Below are 19,867 nucleotides of genomic sequence, written 5' to 3'. Positions count from 1 at the left end.
TCCAAGAAGCAATAAAAGGCTTGGCCAGCCAGTCTCTCAATCATTTGATCCATGAATGGTAATGGAAAGTGGTCCTTTCTTGTTGCGGTATTCAACCTCCGGTAGTCTATACACATTCTCCAACCAGTGACGGTGCGGGTAGGTATCAATTCATTTTTTTCATTTGCTACCACCGTCATTCCTCCTTTCTTGGGTACCACATGAACTGGACTTACCCATGAGCTATCTGAGATAGGGTAGATCATACCTGCATCTAGTAACTTCAGCACCTCTTTCTTTACCACTTCCTTCATTGTTGGGTTAAGTCTCCTTTGAGGTTGAACCACCGGTTTGTATTCAGCCTCCATGTGTATTTTATGCATGCAATAAGCTGGACTAATACCCTTTAAATCAGAAATGTTCCACCCCAAAGCTCCTTGATTGTCTCTTAACACCCTCATCAATTTTTCTTCTTCCAAAGGTGTCAAGGTATTGCTGATGATTACTGGTTTAGAGGCATCCTTAGTGAGAAAAACATATTTCAAGTGAGAAGGGAGTTCTTTTAATTCTGGATTTTTCTCTCCTTCTCCACTCAAAATAGGAGCATCTATAGAGTGCTTACCCATTAATTCTTCTGTTTTTACCGGACCCAACTCTTGCTTGCTTGCTGCTAGTTGCTTCACACAATCACTTACTTCAAGATCTTCATCATCTTCACCTTTTTCTATAGAATTCACAATTGCACGTTCAAGAGGGTGTATTGGTTGATGTTCACAAGAGTCATCTTTAACTATTTCTTCAACAATGTCAATCCGGTAACACTTGGGATTTTCATCTTTGTGCTTCATGGCCTCAAATATATTAAACACTACTTGCTCCTTATGGAATCTCAACATTAGCTCTCCTTTCTCAATGTCAATCAAAGCACGGCCAGTTGCAAGGAAAGGTCTTCCTAGAATGAGTGGCATATCCTCATCTTCAGCCATATCTAAGATCACAAAATCTGCCGGGAACACCAAGTCATTAACCTTGACTAGCACATCTTCAAGCACACCGAAAGGATAAGAGATTGACCGATCAGCTAAAGTAATGGTCATTCTTGTTGGTTTTGGTTCCCCACACTTAAGCTTCTTCATCATTGAAAGAGGCATCAGATTTATACTTGCTCCCAAGTCACATAAAGCTCTTCCAATGTCTACCGGTCCAATGGAACAAGGGATAGTGAAAGCACCAGGATCCTTCAACTTAGGTGGCAGCTTCTTTTGAAGAATAGCACTACAATTTTCAGAAAGTGCTATGTTCTCATCATCCTTAGGCTTCCTTCGCTTAGTCAACAAGTCTTTCATGAACTTAGCATATAACGACATTTGATCAAGGGCTTCGCCGAAAGGAATATTCACCTGTAGTTGTGAGAAAAGTTGCATGAACTTCTTGAATTGCCCTTCATCCTTTTCTTTCTTCTTTGAAAGGTGAGGGTATGGAAGCTTCACATATGATGGAATAACCTGTGGTTTGTCTCCATCTTTCAAAATTTGACTCTTCGACTTCCTCAAGATCGAATCTTCATCTATTAATTTCTCACTTTTTTCTCCCTCTATTTTTTTCTTCCTTTCGTTTTCAACTACTCCATGATCATTTTCTTTTTCAACTCCACCCTCATCACTTTTCTCAACTACATCATCAACCTTCTTTGGAGCTTTTGGAACTAAAGGTGTCAAAACCTTTTTGCTCCTCAATTCAATAGCATTACAAGACTCATTTTTAGGGTTATCTTTAGTGTTACCTGAGAATCCGCCTTTACTTTGTTCAGCCAATTGCTTAGCTAATTGCCCCAGTTGGGTTTCAAGCATCTTCCTAGAAGCTTCATTGTTCTTTCTTTCAGCTTCTTGACTCTTCTTCATCTCCTCAAAGTTGCCTTGAGTCATCTTCATAAAATTCATCATAGTTTCCTCAAGAGCTGATGGCTTCCTTTGTTGTTGTTGAGGAGGAGTGAGCATCTGAGAGTTCAAAGCATTGTTGTTTGAGTAGCTTAGATTTGGATGCTTATTAATGCCTGAATTGTAGTATTGATTCTGCCTTTGATAACCTCCCATGAAGTTAGCTTCTTCATTTGACCCTTCTGGAACACATTCACCGTTGGGATGTTCTTCACCACATAAGTCACACTTGATTGCAGCTACTTGTTGTTGTTTATGGGCCAAAGTGAAGCCTTGAAACTCCTTAGTTAGAGCTTCAATTTGTTTGTTCATCGCTGCTTGGTTAGCAAGGATAGCAGTTTGCTCACTTACTCCAAACACTCCTCTTTCTTTCTTCTTAGCTTCAGCAAGATACTCATTTCCAGCCATGTTTTCTATCAAAGCTTGGACTTCATGATCAGTTTTGCTCTTGAGACTACCTCCCGCGGAAGCATCTAAGAACATTCGAGTGTTTGGTGTTACCCCCTCAGTGAAGATTTGGAGGTATTGCTTCTCGGTGAACTCATGATTAGGGCATCTCTTGAGAAGCAAATTGAATCGCTCCCAAGCATCATACAATGATTCACCTTCTCCTTGCTTGAAGTTAGAGATCTCCATCTTCTTGTCCCAATACTTAGACATAGGGAAGTATTTCTCCAAGAACTTCAGCTCTAACTCTTCCCATGTTTGGACAGTCCCGTTTGGAATTGTTAGCAACCATTCTTTTGCTCTTCCCGTCAAGGTGAAAGGAAATAGCCTTAGCTTCTTTTGTGCTTCAGTCACGGTGGCTGGTTGCACACAAAACTCGCAGGTTTCAGCAAAACGGCTCAAGTGTTCATGAGGACTCATAGCTTCAGTCCCATCGAATTGCTTGTCCCTCAAACCGTTGAGGACAGTTGTCTTGATGTCGAACGCTACGGGGTTAGCTGGTTGAAAAGTGTGGGTCAGTTGACCGCGATGAGTGGCTAACCCGTAGTCTCCAAGCTTAGGTCTCGGTGGTACAACTCCTTCTCCTTCCATAGTTGCAGATTTAGGAGAAGAGATTGTTTCAGATTCACTTGAGAGTTGCTCCGGTACTTGTTCTCGAACACCCGGTGGAACGGACTGAGCTAACCTTTGCGATCGGACGGCTTTCCGAAGTGCTCTAGCAGTCCTTTCAATTTCCGGATCGTATTCTAAGTCGTCTGAGCTCTGTTTACCTCGCATAAACAGCAAAATACCTTAGTAGCACTGCACAACGCAAAGTAATCAAGTGAATATGAAAACAGAAAAATAAAAATTAAAAACAGAAAAGTAAATTGCAAAAACCCTAAATTATAACGTAATTGCCTTGTTGAAATAATTCAACAGTCCCCGGCAACGGCGCCAAAAACTTGATAGATCTCTGGCAAGTGCACCAAATACTATCGAAGTAGTAAAAATATCGATCCCACGAGGACTGTTTTTAACTTCAATAATTCAATCGCGTTATAAAAATAGGATGTATAAAAGTTTATTTTTGTTTGCCACTAGGCAGTAGATTGGGTTTGATTTTATGAAATCAAATAAAAGAATAAGATTTGATTAAGAAAATATGGAGAGAGATGAGATCAGGTCTTCGAATCCTCTATGTTTCCCCTAATTGGTTACTGCACCTATTATTACTAATGATTTTCTAGTTTCACGATAGTTAACAAATTAGCCCTAATCAATCCCTTGAGTTAGGACCCTCTTCTTAAACTACAGCCCCTAATTCCTTAGGTGGTCTAATAATCCTTGAAGGTTTTATGAACGTTAACCTAATATCACTAACAAACGATTATCTATTCCTAGACTAACCATGTTTATCAGAACAATTCAATTAGGTCTAAGTCGAAAGCTATGGTCAGTAGTCATTCGATCTCACGAAATCATGTTTATATTTGATCAGGATATAAAAAGCATTAAGAACAATTGAATTGAATAAAGACTAGAAATTCATTAATAAACAATAGAGTTTCACAGCAACATAATATCAATTAGGGTTACATAGGTTCATCTCCGACCTAATCTCTAAGAGATTTAGCTACTCATAATTGAGTTTACAAATAGCATAATCAATGAAAGAATTAAAACATACATAAACTGGGTTAGAGATGATGAAATCCTCTCCGCTGCAGCCTTCTGGGTGTTAAAATCGCACTTTAGCTCTCCAAAATCGTCATCCCTATGTTTGAGAGTGACTTCAGCTTAAATAGGCAACTTCTGGATCGCCCAAAATCGCACCACGATTTAGAAATCGTACCACGATGGTCTCTTTGAACCCTAATTTCCTTTAAAGCCCTTCTTGAAATCGTATCACGATGGCATGGATCGTATTGCGATCCAACTCCTCAAAAAACATGCTCTCTGACTTCAAGAAATCGTATTGCGATTAGCAAATCGCAGTACGATTGGCTTCTTCCAGTTCTTCCATATTTGATGCTTTTAACTGCTCCTGGACACTTAATGTTGCTTAGAACTCTATCAAAATGTCAAAATAAGTCCTAAAAATTACGTAATGACAGCATGTCATCACTATACTAATACATCTTGTTCCTCCACTCAGTTTCTTGTATGATATTTAAGTAAATGCAATTGTTATAAAACAAAATTGTCACGAAAGAGCAATTGACAAGAGACAATTATAGACATTATAGACAACAGACATGCCATACTATTAACAATCTGTGTTGTGTCTTATCTAAAACTGGTGCATTGCTGAAGGAAAATGATCACATGTCAGTTAAGCAGAAAAGTAGATCAAAATCAAATCAACTAATTGAAAAGAAGGAAAAAAAAAACAATTGTCACTATTAAGTATTTACTATAACAAAGACAAATGCAAAATTTTGCAAACACAAAACCATAAACATATTATAAACATGAATCTGGATAGAACTTCCTTGAAAGTAAACATTTGAAGATAAATAAAAAAGCATAAAGAGTGTAAAAAAGAAACGAAAATCTACATGTTATGTAGAGGAATGATTCTTTCAAAAAACAAAAGGTAGAGGAATGATAGTCATTAAAAGTGTTGGTATTAGATTACATCTAAGAATACAATATTATTACTATATTTACTTCCTTAATCAATCAATATCCCAAATTGCACTGGTTAGCATTTCCCTTATTTAATTAGTTATTTCGAGTTCATGAGTTGATTATGTGTATAGAAATTACTAGCCCCCTACAACATCTATAAGAAACGGTTACCGTTAATTAATTGTGTAAAAACTTTGTTAACTTGGAGATTATTATTTTCTCATTATTATTAATTAATCTTTAGTTAAAATTTGATTAGACTTTAAATAGTGATGAAAATGTAAAAGTTTTATTATTGTGCTTAACCAGACTTATGCTCACACTTTATCTCCCAATGGGATGAAGAATTCAAGGTTAGGTAGATCTTGGGTACAAAATATTTGTAAGTTGGTTTACTTTAAAGACCATATTTTTGTTGTGATGATTTTGATAAAAGAAATTATTTGAGAAAAAATATGTTGATTGAATCGTTTGAAATATTTGTGAGTTTAAAAATGATGAAGTTTCCCTCAAAAAAAATATGATGAAGTTGTACAACGTGTGTCCTGCCAACTCAAAGTTTAAAAAGATGAATATCTAGTTAAACCTTTTAAAATGATATTTGTTGATTAATTTATTTGAAAGATGAGCTTAAGTACTATCAAACTGTCATAACTAGTGTCATATAAAATCCCAATGATTAAAGAGATATCACATTTAATTACTCGGTATTAAATATTTGTTAAATGGATTAGAACAATATTTATTCAAAAAAAAAAGGCAAAACTCAAAACCGAAACCAAATTTTTAAAAGAACAAACACGAAGCAGTCCCAAACTAACAAAACTGAAGAAATATAAAAAGAAAACAAATAATAATTAATGAGGTTAAAAACAAAGAAAAGGAAATGATGAAGCATCATCATGATCAAATAGTTCTCATGTTTCAGGTTTATGCCTCAGAAGTTGATAGATGAAGGTGTATTTGACAAAATGGAGTCTAGTTAAGGACTATGGTGATTGTTTCACTTGAAGAAGAGTATGTTGATTGATGACTACTGATTTTTGGAGTTGTTTGATGATTGTTTGTGGGTTAATGGAGATAGATGAGTGAAGGAAAAAATGATTTATGAGTTCTATTTACACTCAAAAATTAGGTTAGGGTTTGCAAAAGATGCCAAATTATAGAAGTTGGTGAAAATGCTGAGCATGTTTTTGCAACGGGAGACAAGTGCCTATACAACTCAAAATGGTAAAAAGAAAAAAGCAAGGGAAAAAGTTGAAGTGGAATGGAACTTCAAGAGGAATGAATTTGTTGCAATCTATACAACTCAAAATGGTAAAAAGAAAAAAAGAAGGTGGAAAAGATGAAGTTGATGAATCTCCAAGAGGAATGGATTTGCTGCAAGCTAGTCAACCTTGTTATCGTTTATTTTTTCGGTTTGATTCCACTGTATTTTGGATTTTTTTTTTCTTTTGTAGTTTAAAAGTTAACAAAACATTTGAAAGAATAATTTTTTTTATATATATTTTATAAGGAAATTAAAAATGATAGAAGCATTATAAAATGAAAAATACTATCACTTATTTATAGAAATTTTTATATTGTCGGGACAAGACTGATGTATAAAAATCACGGCTATTAAAAAAAGTAGTTGAAGTAATACATTTGTCAAAGAGTTATGTTAGTTTTCTATATTTATTCATAAAATTATTGATATATAAGAGAGAAACATAAAAACGTTTCCAATGGCTTTATAAAATAAGAGAGAAACATAAAAACATTTTCAATGGTACTTTAAATAGGGAAAAAAAATTGCAAGGAAAACATCAATGCATGTTGAATTTTAAAAAAGACCATATCTTTGAAGGGATAAAGAAAAATTTGAAAATGTCTTATAATTAGAGACATGGGAATATAAAATATTTTTATTGTGTGAATCGAGTATTATCTACGTGCAACTTCAGAAACTAATCCTTAGAGCCACGTATGACAATGGGTGCTAAAATTCTCCCTCAAGAGATTTACGTGAGCGCGTTGGATTGGAAGTGGGGCGGTGGTTTGACAATAACTTAGGGGAGGGGGGAGGGATGTAATGGTTCCTCAACATTTTTTTTAGTGGAATCCTTGGTTGGAGGTCCTTTGTGTGCTAGGCCCGGTCGGCTTTTTAACTTAGCAGAAAATAAGTCTTCGACAGTGGCGGATATACATTCTTTAGGTTGGGAGAGGTGGGAGGGGACGCGTGGAAATGGTGATGTAAGTTGTTGTTGGCTTGGGAGGAAGAGCAAGTGGGGGAGTGTAGTGGGTTGTTAACCTCTATTGTTTTGTAGGATGATGTTCTTGATAAGTGGTTGTGTCATTCAAAACCATCTAAACGTTATATGATTAGCGATATTTATCAGTTGTTCTCATTTGGAGAGTATGACAATGGGACTGCTTTTACCAATATTATTTGGCATAAAGATGTTCCTTTGAAAAGGTCACTCTTTCTGTCAGGCGGTTGTTGCGTAATCAAATTCCGACCAAAAACAATTTGTTCCAAAGAAAAATCGTTAAATGTAACGTTAAGCTCTGTGGGAGTGGTTGCAGTCAAGTTGAAAATGTTATCGTTTGTTTCTTGGTTGTGAGTTTTTTGGAAATATATGGAATTTTGTGTTGAGTTGGTTAGGACTCTTGCTCCTTTCAGATCATTTTCTTCAATTTGGTTATCTCGAAGGTTTCTCAAAAATGTGTGTTCGGGTTATTTGAAAAGAAAGAAATAGTCGTATTTTTTAGCACAAAGAGGAATCTTTGCATCCGTTTCTAGACTGAGTTAAGCTATTGTATTTTTGGTGGTTGAAAGTGAAATATATGAATTTTGTTTTTAACTTTGATTATTGGTGGCTTCAAATTCAAGATTATTGGTTAAGCCGAAAGAGGACATTGCTATCTCTTTTAAGTGTTCTTAGGTGTATATATAATCCATGAATTACTTTTAATTAGATCCCTCATCTTAGGTGTATATATAATCCATGAATTACTTTTAATTAGATCCCTCATCTTAGGTGTATATATAATCCATGAATTACTTTTAATTAGATCCCTCATAAACATTTAAATAGTTGTATTTAGATCTTTAAAATTAGGTAACTCGTGTAACTTTCAAATTTTTGAATGAGTTTTAGCAAGTATGTTTATAACATTATAAACATCTCTCCCATATTTTAATATGGATTTTTTAAGAGTCAAACACTTTAATTTTATTACTATCATAACACATATTGTGCATCTGCAAAGTTTGGCATTCCCATAATAATTTGTGCCTTAGCTTTTCGACCCACAACAACGAACTTATGCAAAGATAAAAATTAGTATGTGAAAATAAAAGAAAAGAAATAGATTATCAAGAAAGCAAACAACAATATTATTTATGAAATTGCTTAGTCAATAAAAACAATTACAACACCATGTTTTTTTTTTTTGACAAAGTTACAACACCATGTTGACTCAGTAGTTTGTTCAAAAGCAAATTAAAAAAGAAAAGACACTTTGAATAACAATTGGGATGAAAAAAAAAATGCATAACTATTGCTCCTTATACAAGAAAATGGCTTGCAACATGATGGAAAAAAAAAATTACATTTAAGCAAACAAGTGAAATCTGCAGCTGGACAAACCATGAAACCAATTGCATAGTTTCAAACTTTTCTTTAGCTTTTGTCACAAACAATTGCAAATTCCTCCAACTTTTCGTTAGCTTTTATCATCCCTAACTCGGCTTTTCTTTACTCTGCTAATATCTTGCACATTTTAGCTTCAAACTAAATTCACGAGTTGGAGATAAGTGCTTGGTCGCCGCTTTAAATGCAGATACCTTGAATTTCGATTTCTGTTTTGATTCACTAACTTGTTTCTCCAATTGATCAATCTGAACCAAATACCCCTCAACCTTATTCTTTGTTCCAGTAACTTCCAGGTTTTGGCAACTATTTTCCTCTTAGAATCAGCCCTTCTCTTGTAGCCATATTTTACAGTCTTAGAAGATTGTCAGAAAATCATACAATTGAATTACAACCTTTAAACATATTTATCAAGTCCACATTCTTCGCAACTTTAATTACTTGATCTACTATGTGACCGGAGGTAACAAGTGTTGGTGAGCAAATATGACAAGCTCATTGAAGCAGCAATCTGTAAAAATAAACATTTAAATCTGTCAAAAATCTAAAGAACAGCATATACAAATACACAAATGAAATATATGAACAGTGATGAATTTTTATGAACTTCATTATATTTGAGCCATAAAAAAATTGAAAATTGAGAATTATCATAAAGATGCAGCACAGAGTGAGGTCTAAACTATAACATTTCTTGCTTAATTCTTTTCTCAGTGGGCATTTCTCTTCTAGCCTACCTACCACTACTTAGGAATCGGATGACATGCAAGTTACCAAATACTTCTGCATTGCCTACAATTTCTTTGGTTTCAAAGCAATAAACATATACTCCACATCAATGAACAAAACAAATAGAAGAAAAACATGGACTATTCCCTATTAGGATGCAGAAGTGCAGTAAATCTTAAGGAAGACTCAATTCAATAATCAATGAAAAAAACAATTAAAGAATATCATTCTCTCTGTCAACAAGTGAGTCAACTCACTGCATAGCTCATTATAGCAACTTACCAGACTGATTTATGAGTCTTAGGGTCCTCTAGTTGGCCTTCAAGAGCAAACAAGTGAGCCAGCTCACTGCGCAGCTCATCATAGCTAGTGAACTTAAAAATTTGCAGCGACCTCTCAATTCTCAAAGGACCCCGACTTATGAACCTGTCAAAACAAAATGACTCCCGTCAACAAATGAAGCTAAACTAGAATTCCTAAAAAGTAGATAGTATCCACATACAAACAGGAGAAAACTTAGTCCTGCAATAAAAATGATATAGTTTCAAGAAAAAAATCATCAATTAAATCATTAGAGCTTATATATAAGGGTCCCCAATATCCATGTAAAAGAGATATTAAGCGATATTTTAGAAAGGTAGCATATAAAATATATAAACAAAGGCATACCACCAAGAAACAAAAAAGTTATATTAGCTTGACAAAGGTTCCGGTTGGTGTATTTGCTTGGTCCACATTTTCAGAGGACTGCAAGAGGCCAGATTCATCCACACAAGTTGAAGTTTTCATGTTTGAACTTAGGGGAAAATCAATGTCCATGGTACCATCACAGCTTGAAGCAGAAAATGGAAATGGCGATTAATCTGACCACACTTTGAAGCAGAGAATGGCCATGGCAATTAATCCAACCACAGTTTGAAACAGAAAATGACAATGGCAATTAATCCAACCACAGTTTGAAGCAGAAAATGGTCATGATACTACATAATGTTTGAAGCAGAATATACATTCAAATTGCCAATATTTCTCAGGTTCAGCACTTCAAAGAGCCACATAAATGGATAACTAATTTACATTCACCATCTTTGACACCTGGAGCACACTAACTGGAAAACGATCAACTTGACCTTGAGATGTCAATATGTCATTACCATGGAAATATGTCATGTACATCCCCGGAGAACCCACCAATGGTAGCAGAAGAGGTGGTGGGTTATTAATGTAAGCCATGTAGTTGGATTAAAATGGGTTCTTGATACTACCTTATTAGAGAACCAAGTTCGAGAAAATTTGGGAGTCTGAGAATTTAGTGAAATGAGCATAGTCTTGATAAGAAATGTTTACAGTACGATCATGCATCAGCTTTATAAACAGAGGCTGAAGTGAACGTTATCATAGATTCAAAACTCTGTTACACTGTATAGTTTCCATACGACAGTGTTAACTCACTCTGCAACTGTTATTAGATTATTATTCGAGATCTATAACTAACTGTGTAATTGCGCTAACATCTGGAAGCTAGCAGTGCCAACACATTGCATGACAGCGTTATAATGAGCACTGACACCATATGCAAAGAAAACATACACAAATCCAAAGATATTAAATACAATGACACGATTGTTGTTAAGATATCTTAATCAAGATATATTAATAAAGATATCTCTCTAGCTCTCTATACTTATAAATTGCTCAACATGAGTACACTCATTCTTATTCACAATACCTTCATAATATTTCTCTAGCTCTCAATACTTATAAATTGCAAAAAAAAAAACTTACAAATATAAAAAAAAAAAAAAAAAAAAAAAAAAAACAATATTGTTTTAAAACTTTTCTAATGGATTCTCTCTTTCATAAAATAGATGAAAAATCATTTCTAAGCTCTAACAACTTCACAGCTCGCTCATACCCATTGTTTGTTACTAAAGAAATGTTAAAATATTTAAATTGGAGGAAAGAATAGTTTAGCGAAAATTGGATTCAAATCCAAATAAGTAATTTATCAATCATATAAAACCATTATTTCAATACATCATACACTTTCATTTACAAACTAAAACCACACCAAAATTCCTTCACATATCCTTGTTTACTACATGTTTGGAATGTAAAAAAAACAAACAGATCCATTAAGCATAAGATCAATTAAGTTTCTCAAAAACAGATTTATCATCTGTCCACTCAAACAATGCCTTTCGTCATTTCATTGCATGCTTTCTACATCTATCCCGCAAAGCCTGCACATGTAAGACATCAAATAACCCACATCTTATCAGCAAAATGACAATGTCTATTACGTTATTGGTAATAATAATAGTAATATAAAAACTATTAAAAATCAATTATTTTATTCTATTTATTTCAATTATGAAAATTGTGTTTTAGTGTGCCACGTGACGTGAAATAACTGGTCCACGTGGCACACCGTTAGATTTAACATTTTTTTAAACTTGAAGTTAACAGAAGGCCCAATGCCAAATCTTTTACAAAGATACAAAGTGCAGAGATCAATGCCAAACAAAAAAAAGTGCAAGGACCAACGCCAAAAAATGGTAAAAGTGCAGGGACCAATCACATATTAAAGCCTAATTTCTTTTATGCCTTTTTTTTACAACCATGAAAGATCAAAGAAATATTTTTACTTAAGCTTAAAACGAAAAATCAAAGATCAAATGCTCTTTACTTCAATCTCAAGAGCTATTAGAGAATACTTTAACAAAGGTGTCCCTTCTTTTTTTAACTACTTTCAAGGATTCCCTCTTGCAGAAAACATAAATATCAAGAGCTATTGCAGAAAACTATAACCTTTAAAACATGATATCTCAAGAGCAACAGAAGCTGTAACAAAGGAAGCTTGAAAATGAAAAGTTTTGACAAAAAAATTACCTATTTCAGTTTAACAAAAACAATCTATTTCAGAAACAACACATACAGGAACTTAAATGAACTGCAAATGAAGAACTCACATCATAATGTTTTCCTCCTTAGAATTGTTTGAACTCGGCATGCCATTTTTCGTCTGACATTTTCGCATATATTAAGAAAAGTGATTTGTAAATTTAATGCGTCTATTTTGACCCTATAAAAGATTCTTACAAACTGAAAAGAGGAAGCCTTGATCCTAAAGACATGTAGGAACTTTACCTACATGGCTACACCCACATGTAGGTGTAAGTCACTAATTTTGATTTCATAAGTATAATATTTATAAAATAATTTCATGTTATACTGAAGGAGCTAACCCGAGAAAATGCTCAAATACAAACAATGGTGGCAGCAATCCAAAAAATAGTCATAAGGTATCCTTACCTAATGGTGGCAGCAATCTGTGAAATAATTGGACGCAGATACTCGTGCACTCTACCTATGCCAATGACTGCTACGTTGGAAGTGAAATCAGATTGGCCAGTGTATAATATATAGAGATTTTTCCAAATATATCATGTGATGGATGTTTGTTCTCTGAACAATCAAAATAAAATTAGTAAACGATAGATTTTTCTCATGGGCATTTTATCAAACACTTTTAAAACTATGTCCATGACATATTATTGTATCTATCACAATATGAGCAACACATGTTGTAAAACATTTGTCTTCTAATTCTTACCAAAAAAACATGTGATGCTAAACACCAGATTTTTCTCATAGGCATTTTACCAAACACCTTACCCAACAATGGAATCGAAGAAAATCAGAAAAAACAAAAAATTCAAATCAAAACCCTTACCCCACAATGACGAAAAATTGAACTCAATTGATTCTCAGCAGCACAAAATCTGCTGAAACAATACATTTGCTTCTGCCATCAATGTACTTGCAGTCTGACAAACTCTGACATTTATTGAGAAGGAGCACATGATTAATTTATTGAGATTTCATCCGACACAAATTTGGTAAGGTTTTAAAAAAAAAAATTAACACAAGAATTTGACGCCACAGCTCTTGCAACGTGCAGTTATGTATGGCAAAAATGAAATCCTTCAAAAGTGATGTATCTACAGTGAAATTTCCACTTACCGCTATGTGAAGATTATTGATGATGGATGGTGGAAAGCCAAAAATCTGCCACATAAATATGGCAATGCATCCTATGGATGAAACGTGGCGGATAATAGCGGCTAGCCAAAAGCCCCAAATTCCCATGAGAATAGTAAATTGCTCAGAATCAGAATTACTATCAGACAATTCAAATCAACGAGAATTATAAAGTGAATCTTTTATGGCAGGAGTTTTAAAACACCAAATTGGCCTTTTAACGAGATGAAGCTCTCTGTTCCACGAAATAAACATAGACCAAGGTCTTACTCCCTTTGATGCTTTTTTACAAAATAATTTATTAATATTGACCAAGTGATTTCGTTAGGTATGAAACCATTACTCACGCCTTTGAATAAAAGCTGACATGCGTCATTAAACAAACCCTCGTAGCAGTACCTACTGATCAATGTGTTAATAGTAACAGCATCAGGGTGAATTCCTTTGGCTTGTAGCCCGTTAAAAAGGTTCAAAGCCTCCTGAAAACGGCCCATCTTGCAAAGACCATTAATCAAGCTGTTATAAGTGACTATATCTGGTGTCAGACCACGCTGAATCATATCCCGAAGAAACTGAAGAGCGTCATTTACTTTTCCAGTCCTACAGAAGGAATTGATCAGAATATTACAAGAGTTAATACTAGGAAAAATTTCTTCACCAAACATTTGTTCAATCAATCCCAAACATTTCTCTGTTGCCCCAGTTTTACAGAGAGCCTTAATAAGGCCATTATAAGTAATATTATCAAGGGGACACCCTCTAAATCGCATTTCACCAACAAGCTTATCTGCTTGTTGAATCAAATCTAGCCTAAGAAATGCATGAATCAGCGTATTGTATGTTACAGTGTTAGCGATAACACCCTCCAAGAGCATGTCACGATACAAACCCAATGCTTCTTCCATCTTATCATTCTTGCATAATCCATATATCAAGGAATTGAATGTGTAAATGTCAGGTTTACATCCTTTGCTAGACATTTCGCCATACATCTGCAAGGCATCTTGAATCTTCCCATCTTTACAAAGAGCACCAATCAAGCAATTGTATCCCACAGTATTCAGACTGAGACCCTTGGCTGACATGCTATTCACAACTTCAGAAGCTTCCTCGAAGTGACCCTGCTTACAGAAACCATCTATCAATATAGTGTATGTGATCACATTGGGCTCAAAACCTTTCTTGACCATCTCATCTAAGAATTCAAGAGCAGAGAACAAATGCCCCTTTTTGCAAAGTCCATCGATCATTATGTTAAACGTGAAGGCATCAGGCTCAAAACCGGCAATTCTCATGTTTTTGTACAAAAGATCCTTGGCTTCTTCAAACCTTCCACTAACAACATAACCATTAATCAATGTATTATAAAGCACCGTATTAGGGTTAGGAATTTTGCTTAGCATGGCCCTTGCTTCATCAACTTTCCCCATCCTACACAAACCATGCATCAAATAACCTTGAATAAGAGCATCAGCGGTGAAATCTCGAAGCAGCATTCGATCATGCAACTTCGCTGCCTCATGAATCCGACCAGCCTTGCAAAGTCCATGAATAACATCATTGAAGGTCTGAACATCAGGTTCACAGCCCATCAAAAACATTTCCTCCAGTAGCTTCATAGCTTCATTCACTCTATTATTTTCAGAAAGTGCATGAATCAACGTTTGGTAAATAATCGAATTCGGAACACATCCATGCTTTGTCATATCCCTTAAAAGCGAACAAGCCGTATCAACCTCGTTAACCATACAAAACGCTTTCATAACCACACCAAACGTATAAACAGTCGGCGAAATACCTCTACTCAACATATCATAAAAAACATTCGGCGCCACCTTAGGACAATTCCCAGCAACAAGAATCTCCAACACAACATTATACGATTTAAACGTCGGCTCAAAACAATAAACACCCCACATATCCAACAAAAGCCTAGTAGCTTGACCCGGTAACCCCGCCTTCCCATAATATCTCATAATCAAAATAAAAAGCGATTCTTTAAAAACACAACCTTCATCTTTCATTTGTTTCAACAACTTATCTATCATTTTAAACTCACCAACATTACCAAGCTTATCAATTAAAAGATAATAAACATGAAAAGAGTGAATATACCCTCTTTGCAAACCAGCTTTTTCAAATAAGTCCATTGAAGTAGGAACATCAAGAGGAAGTTCCAACAATTTACAAAGCTGTGATGGGGTTATTGGATTAAGTGATCTTTGAAGGTGTTTGAGATCATAGGGTTTGAGCAAATTTTCCCATTCTGTGTCATCATTTTTTCCAAGTGTTGTTGTTGTTGTTGTGCATAGTGGAAAAGATTGGATTTTTATGCAAACTAGAAGAGTTCTACTGAACCCAATTGAAGATTTGAAAGTTTTCAACATGAATGTGAGATTTTTGAGTTAGGAAACTAACCCTAATTGAGAAAATATGAATTGGGTCGTGATGATAATTGACAGATTATGAGTGTGGAAATCGAAAATTGAAGCTTAAAACCATATGCCAGAAGAAGGAGAAAGAGGCTCACAGTGGAAATCCAAAACTGAAGCTGTAGTTGCAGGTAAGGGTGGTTTCACAAATAATCTAGGGTTAAATTGGACATTTTATGGGTGCATAAAGTTGCTCGATAGACACTTCTTTGCGTTTAATCGGGTTGTAACTTCCGATCCATTGTTGTTAGAGTGTTACTTTTCCCACCCTATGGCCTTCTCGCGCGCCCTGCAAAAATTCCAAAAATACCCCTGGTCCGGATTATGTTTTCCGGACCATATTGTTAGTGTTTCCCGATTATAAAATCTGAACAAAGACGATATGAATATTTTGTGTCTTTCTTTGATGTCAAGGGTCTCTGTTGACCGTTATATGAACCCCACACAAGCTGAAATGCTATTGCAGGGTTCATAGGAACGGTCAACAATGACCATGACACCACAAACACTCCTACAAAACTTAAATTTTTTGAAGAGAATGGCAGAAAAGAGGTGAAGAGAGTTCCGGAAATTATAATCCGAACAAAGACGAAATGAATATTTTGTGTCTTTCTTTGATGTCAACGGTCTCTGTTGACCGATATGAACCCCACACAAGCTGAAATGCTATTGCAGGGTTCATAGGAACGGTCAACAATGACCATGACACCACCGACACTCCTACAATACTTAAAAAATTTGAAGAAAATGGAAGGAAAGTGGTGAAGTGAAGAATGAATGTATTTGTTGAAGATGGAAGCCTATTTATAGCCTTAAACAAGTCCTAGGTCATTAATACAGTCAATGAAAACGTGTTAGTAGTTGTAACCGTCCAACCACTAATTGATGGCACTCTTTCAAAAGAAGCCAAGCAATTTTTCAAAAGAAGCCAATGCTGAAGCATTTCGGATTATACATTCCGGAATGTCCTTAGCCCTACAAAGAAGTGCAAACGTTCCCCTCGTTCACCATAAAAGCACCATAATCGCACTAATCCGGAAAATATATTCCGGAATTCAACGGTGCATTCCGGATTGTATATTCCGGAACGCCTCAGTGCCATGGCCGGTGGTCTGCACCACACGCATTTGTCGGTGGTCAAGTCAAAAAAACGTGTTTTACCACGTTTTTTGACTGCATTAATGGTTTCCCAACCATTTTTCACCCACCCCTCCCTATAAATACCCTTCCAAACCCCACCATTTCTCACACCGTCCCTCTCCTCCTCTTCTTCCTTCTACAACCATGGTTTTCCATCGTTGGCCTTTCATAGATAAGGGCCTCGTTGAAAACTTTCAGGGTTTGTATGAACGGTCAATGAGGATGGAACCGCGCTGCAACGAAGGGCGGTTCATCTAAGGGTCATGTGGGTCAGTGTGGTTATTAGCTTCGCCTGTCGGGGCGTAAGTCTGAGCACCCCCCACCTCCCTCAGGGGCATTGGTTTCTTCTTCCCGCCCTCCTCTTCCCCCCTCCTCCGGTTTTCCTCCAATAGCCAAGCTACTGCTATGTCCTATCACATAGCAGTGGTTAGGCTCTTAGGAGATTAGAAATAGAGTTAGGATGTTATGTAATAAGCTTAAAAAGCTTGAAAATTATTGTAATGTATTGTTCATATATTAATAAAATGAGTTGTTTTTATGTTTGTGTCTTTTTATTTATGTTTTTTTATTTTATTCGCATTTTATTTTACGAATTGTAGAGCTTAAAATTGCAAAAGTTCTGCTAAAATACATATCCGGATTTTATAATCCGGAGACATCTGAAAATTACTAACAATACATTCCGGATTACGAAATCCGGACTAGGGGTAAAATTGGAAAAAAAATAGGGCGCGTGAGGAAAGCCATAGGGTGGGAAAAGTAATACTCTTGTTGTTAGGTATAAAATTCATCAGGTTTTTATTTTGTATAAGTTTTTTTCAATTAAGTAAACAATTTTGAGGTGTCTATTAAGCAATCATAAGTATGGATGTCAATGGATACCCATGGGTACGGATAATATGATACCCGTCCCCGCTCCGTTGGATAAATATGATACATGTACCCGCCCCGTATCCTCGTGGATACCCACCATACGGGTACCCGTGGGTATTGAGGTATCCATGGGTACCCATGAAGTTTTGAATTTATTTATTTTTTTGTACAAATAATAACTTTTTTTAATTACCAAAAAACTTCAACTTTTAAACATCCATACATAATCCACACAAAAGTTCATAAATCATACATAATTCATAGAAAATTCATGATTCTTATATAATCTATATGTTTTATGATGTGAATGAAGTGGAAACGGTGAACTTAATAAGATGAATTAAAAAAATTTAAAATAAAAATAGGTTATTATTGAGGATTTTTAGGTGGGCGGTAAAATTTTCTTCAATAAGGTACCAACTTTAAGTAATAAGATATGATATATAAAGATATATTAGTAATTAATAATTTACTTAATTTATTATCGGGGATGGGTACCCATGGGTATGGATACAATCCAATCCGTGTCTGTGTCCATACCCCCAACAAATCTACCTTTACCCCTACAGATCATCAAAAATATCAATTTTATCCCTTTTCAAAATCTTACACATCACATCATTGATTTTTTTTCCTTCAGATTTTACTAACACACCACAATGCTTGAATGAAGTTTTCAAAATCTGACAAAATCACAATAAGAACCATAGTTGAGAAAGTTTGGTGTTCAAAAAACTTTATTGTTCAAGAGTTGTAGATGTATAATTGTTGGGGTATGGGGTATAACTTCATGGTATAAGTCATCGGGATGATATTAAGGAGGGAGATAGTGTGTAAAGGGTGCATAATACTAATATAGAATCATATCAATCTAATGATAAATAAGAGTATCAACCATATATCAATCTTTTTATACGAACCATGGAAGTATGAATGTCATATTGTCAAAAGAAATAGTTTGAGTATGTAATCAATGGTTACTATTTTTTGGCTTTTTCCAAGAATAGTATGTTAGGTAAAACTTGTTTATCCTCTCATTCCACTTTACTAGTTTTTCACTATGATGGTCTATTTTTTAAATTTTTTAGAGGGTCATTCTGACAATCTTACACTGTGTTTGGTTGAAGAGAAATAAGGAAGAGAGAGAGAAGAGAGAAAGAGGGAAGAGATTGTACTTTTCTCTTGTTTGGAATGCAGAGAAATAGAGGGATTAAAAAACTGTAGGGCCCACCACTTTTTTATCTTCTCTCCAAAATAGGAAAGAAAGGGGAGAGAAACGTTTATGGTCTTTGTTATTCCTACTATGCCCTTGCCTTCAAATGTTACAAAGTTCTCATGGCTTTCAATGCCAATGGTAATTGAACAAGTAGTGGAAAACGCAGCAACGCTATTGGAGGTTGCAGGCATGCATTGGTGAAGCAACGTTGAAGTAACAAAAGTAGTAGTAAAAACTTTCTCTAAAAAAAAGTAGTAGTAAAAACAATTTGTAGTTAAAATACAAGTACATATAATATTTATTTCTGTTTAAAAAAGGTTTTTAATTTTTTAATTAAGTTAAATTAAAATAAACTACATTAACTTCATTACAAAATTAAATTGAAATATGATAAAATTGTCAAAAAAGACTTTCTTAGTATAAGGATATTTTGGTCTTTTTAAAAATTAAACACACTTCTTTCTTCTATATCTCTCTTCTTTCTCTCTTGTACCAAACAACCCATCAAATCTACTCTATTTCTCACCTCTTTCTCTCTTCTCATACTCTCTCTCACTTATTTCTCTCTTCACAACTTCTCTTCTAAACCAAACATACCATTAGTGAGTGAGTTTTGTTCTATATGACTTAATTGTTTTCACTTGGCCAAAAAAGGATGAAAACTATGGCAAATCCTTCCTTCAATATTTTTAGATTACACGCAATTGCATACCATGAAACAACACTATTGAAAGCTCAGCCTAAATTCATGTAAACACAAGATTACTAAATTAGTTGTTTATCCATTTATCTTTTGCAAAGAGTTAATCTTTGCAAATCTCA

At 35.0% G+C, this 19,867-nt stretch overlaps 1 protein-coding gene and 1 non-coding gene across 5 annotated transcripts; one reads left to right on the top strand and one right to left on the bottom strand.

Moving 5' to 3' along the window:
- The first annotated feature begins 2,454 nt into the window (after positions 1–2,454).
- LOC146924756 (small nucleolar RNA R71) lies at positions 2,455–2,561 on the top strand. The gene has a single exon (XR_015013030.1). It is a non-coding gene; the product is annotated as a small nucleolar RNA R71 (small nucleolar RNA).
- Positions 2,562–11,309: 8,748 nt separating this feature from the next.
- LOC146924755 (uncharacterized) lies at positions 11,310–15,929 on the bottom strand. 4 transcript variants are annotated; one of them, XM_085709712.1, is made up of 4 exons: positions 13,367–15,929; positions 13,077–13,180; positions 12,656–12,808; positions 11,310–11,583 (listed from the first exon to the last, which is right to left on the bottom strand). In XM_085709712.1, exon 1 carries the CDS (start codon positions 15,769–15,771, stop codon positions 13,651–13,653), a length of 2,121 nt encoding a protein of 706 aa, XP_085565838.1. In that variant the 5' UTR covers positions 15,772–15,929; the 3' UTR covers positions 11,310–11,583; positions 12,656–12,808; positions 13,077–13,180; positions 13,367–13,650. The 4 variants fall into 4 exon arrangements, with proteins under 4 accessions (XP_085565838.1, XP_085565839.1, XP_085565837.1 ...); XM_085709713.1 differs by having other exon boundaries at positions 12,656–12,722; XM_085709711.1 differs by having other exon boundaries at positions 11,310–12,808.
- Between the last annotated feature and the right edge of the window lie 3,938 nt (positions 15,930–19,867).

Source organism: Medicago sativa, chromosome 5, assembly GCF_051527215.1.
Source record: "Medicago sativa cultivar Bolivia chromosome 5, Bolivia_mono, whole genome shotgun sequence".
NCBI classification, from domain to species: domain Eukaryota; kingdom Viridiplantae; phylum Streptophyta; class Magnoliopsida; order Fabales; family Fabaceae; genus Medicago; species Medicago sativa.
This window is presented reverse-complemented; position numbering and strand designations above follow the sequence as displayed.

Excerpts from the sequence above, each read along its gene's own strand:
- LOC146924755 (XM_085709711.1), bottom strand. The coding sequence starts at position 15,771 with ATGTTGAAAACTTTCAAATCTTCAATTGGGTTCAGTAGAACTCTTCTA.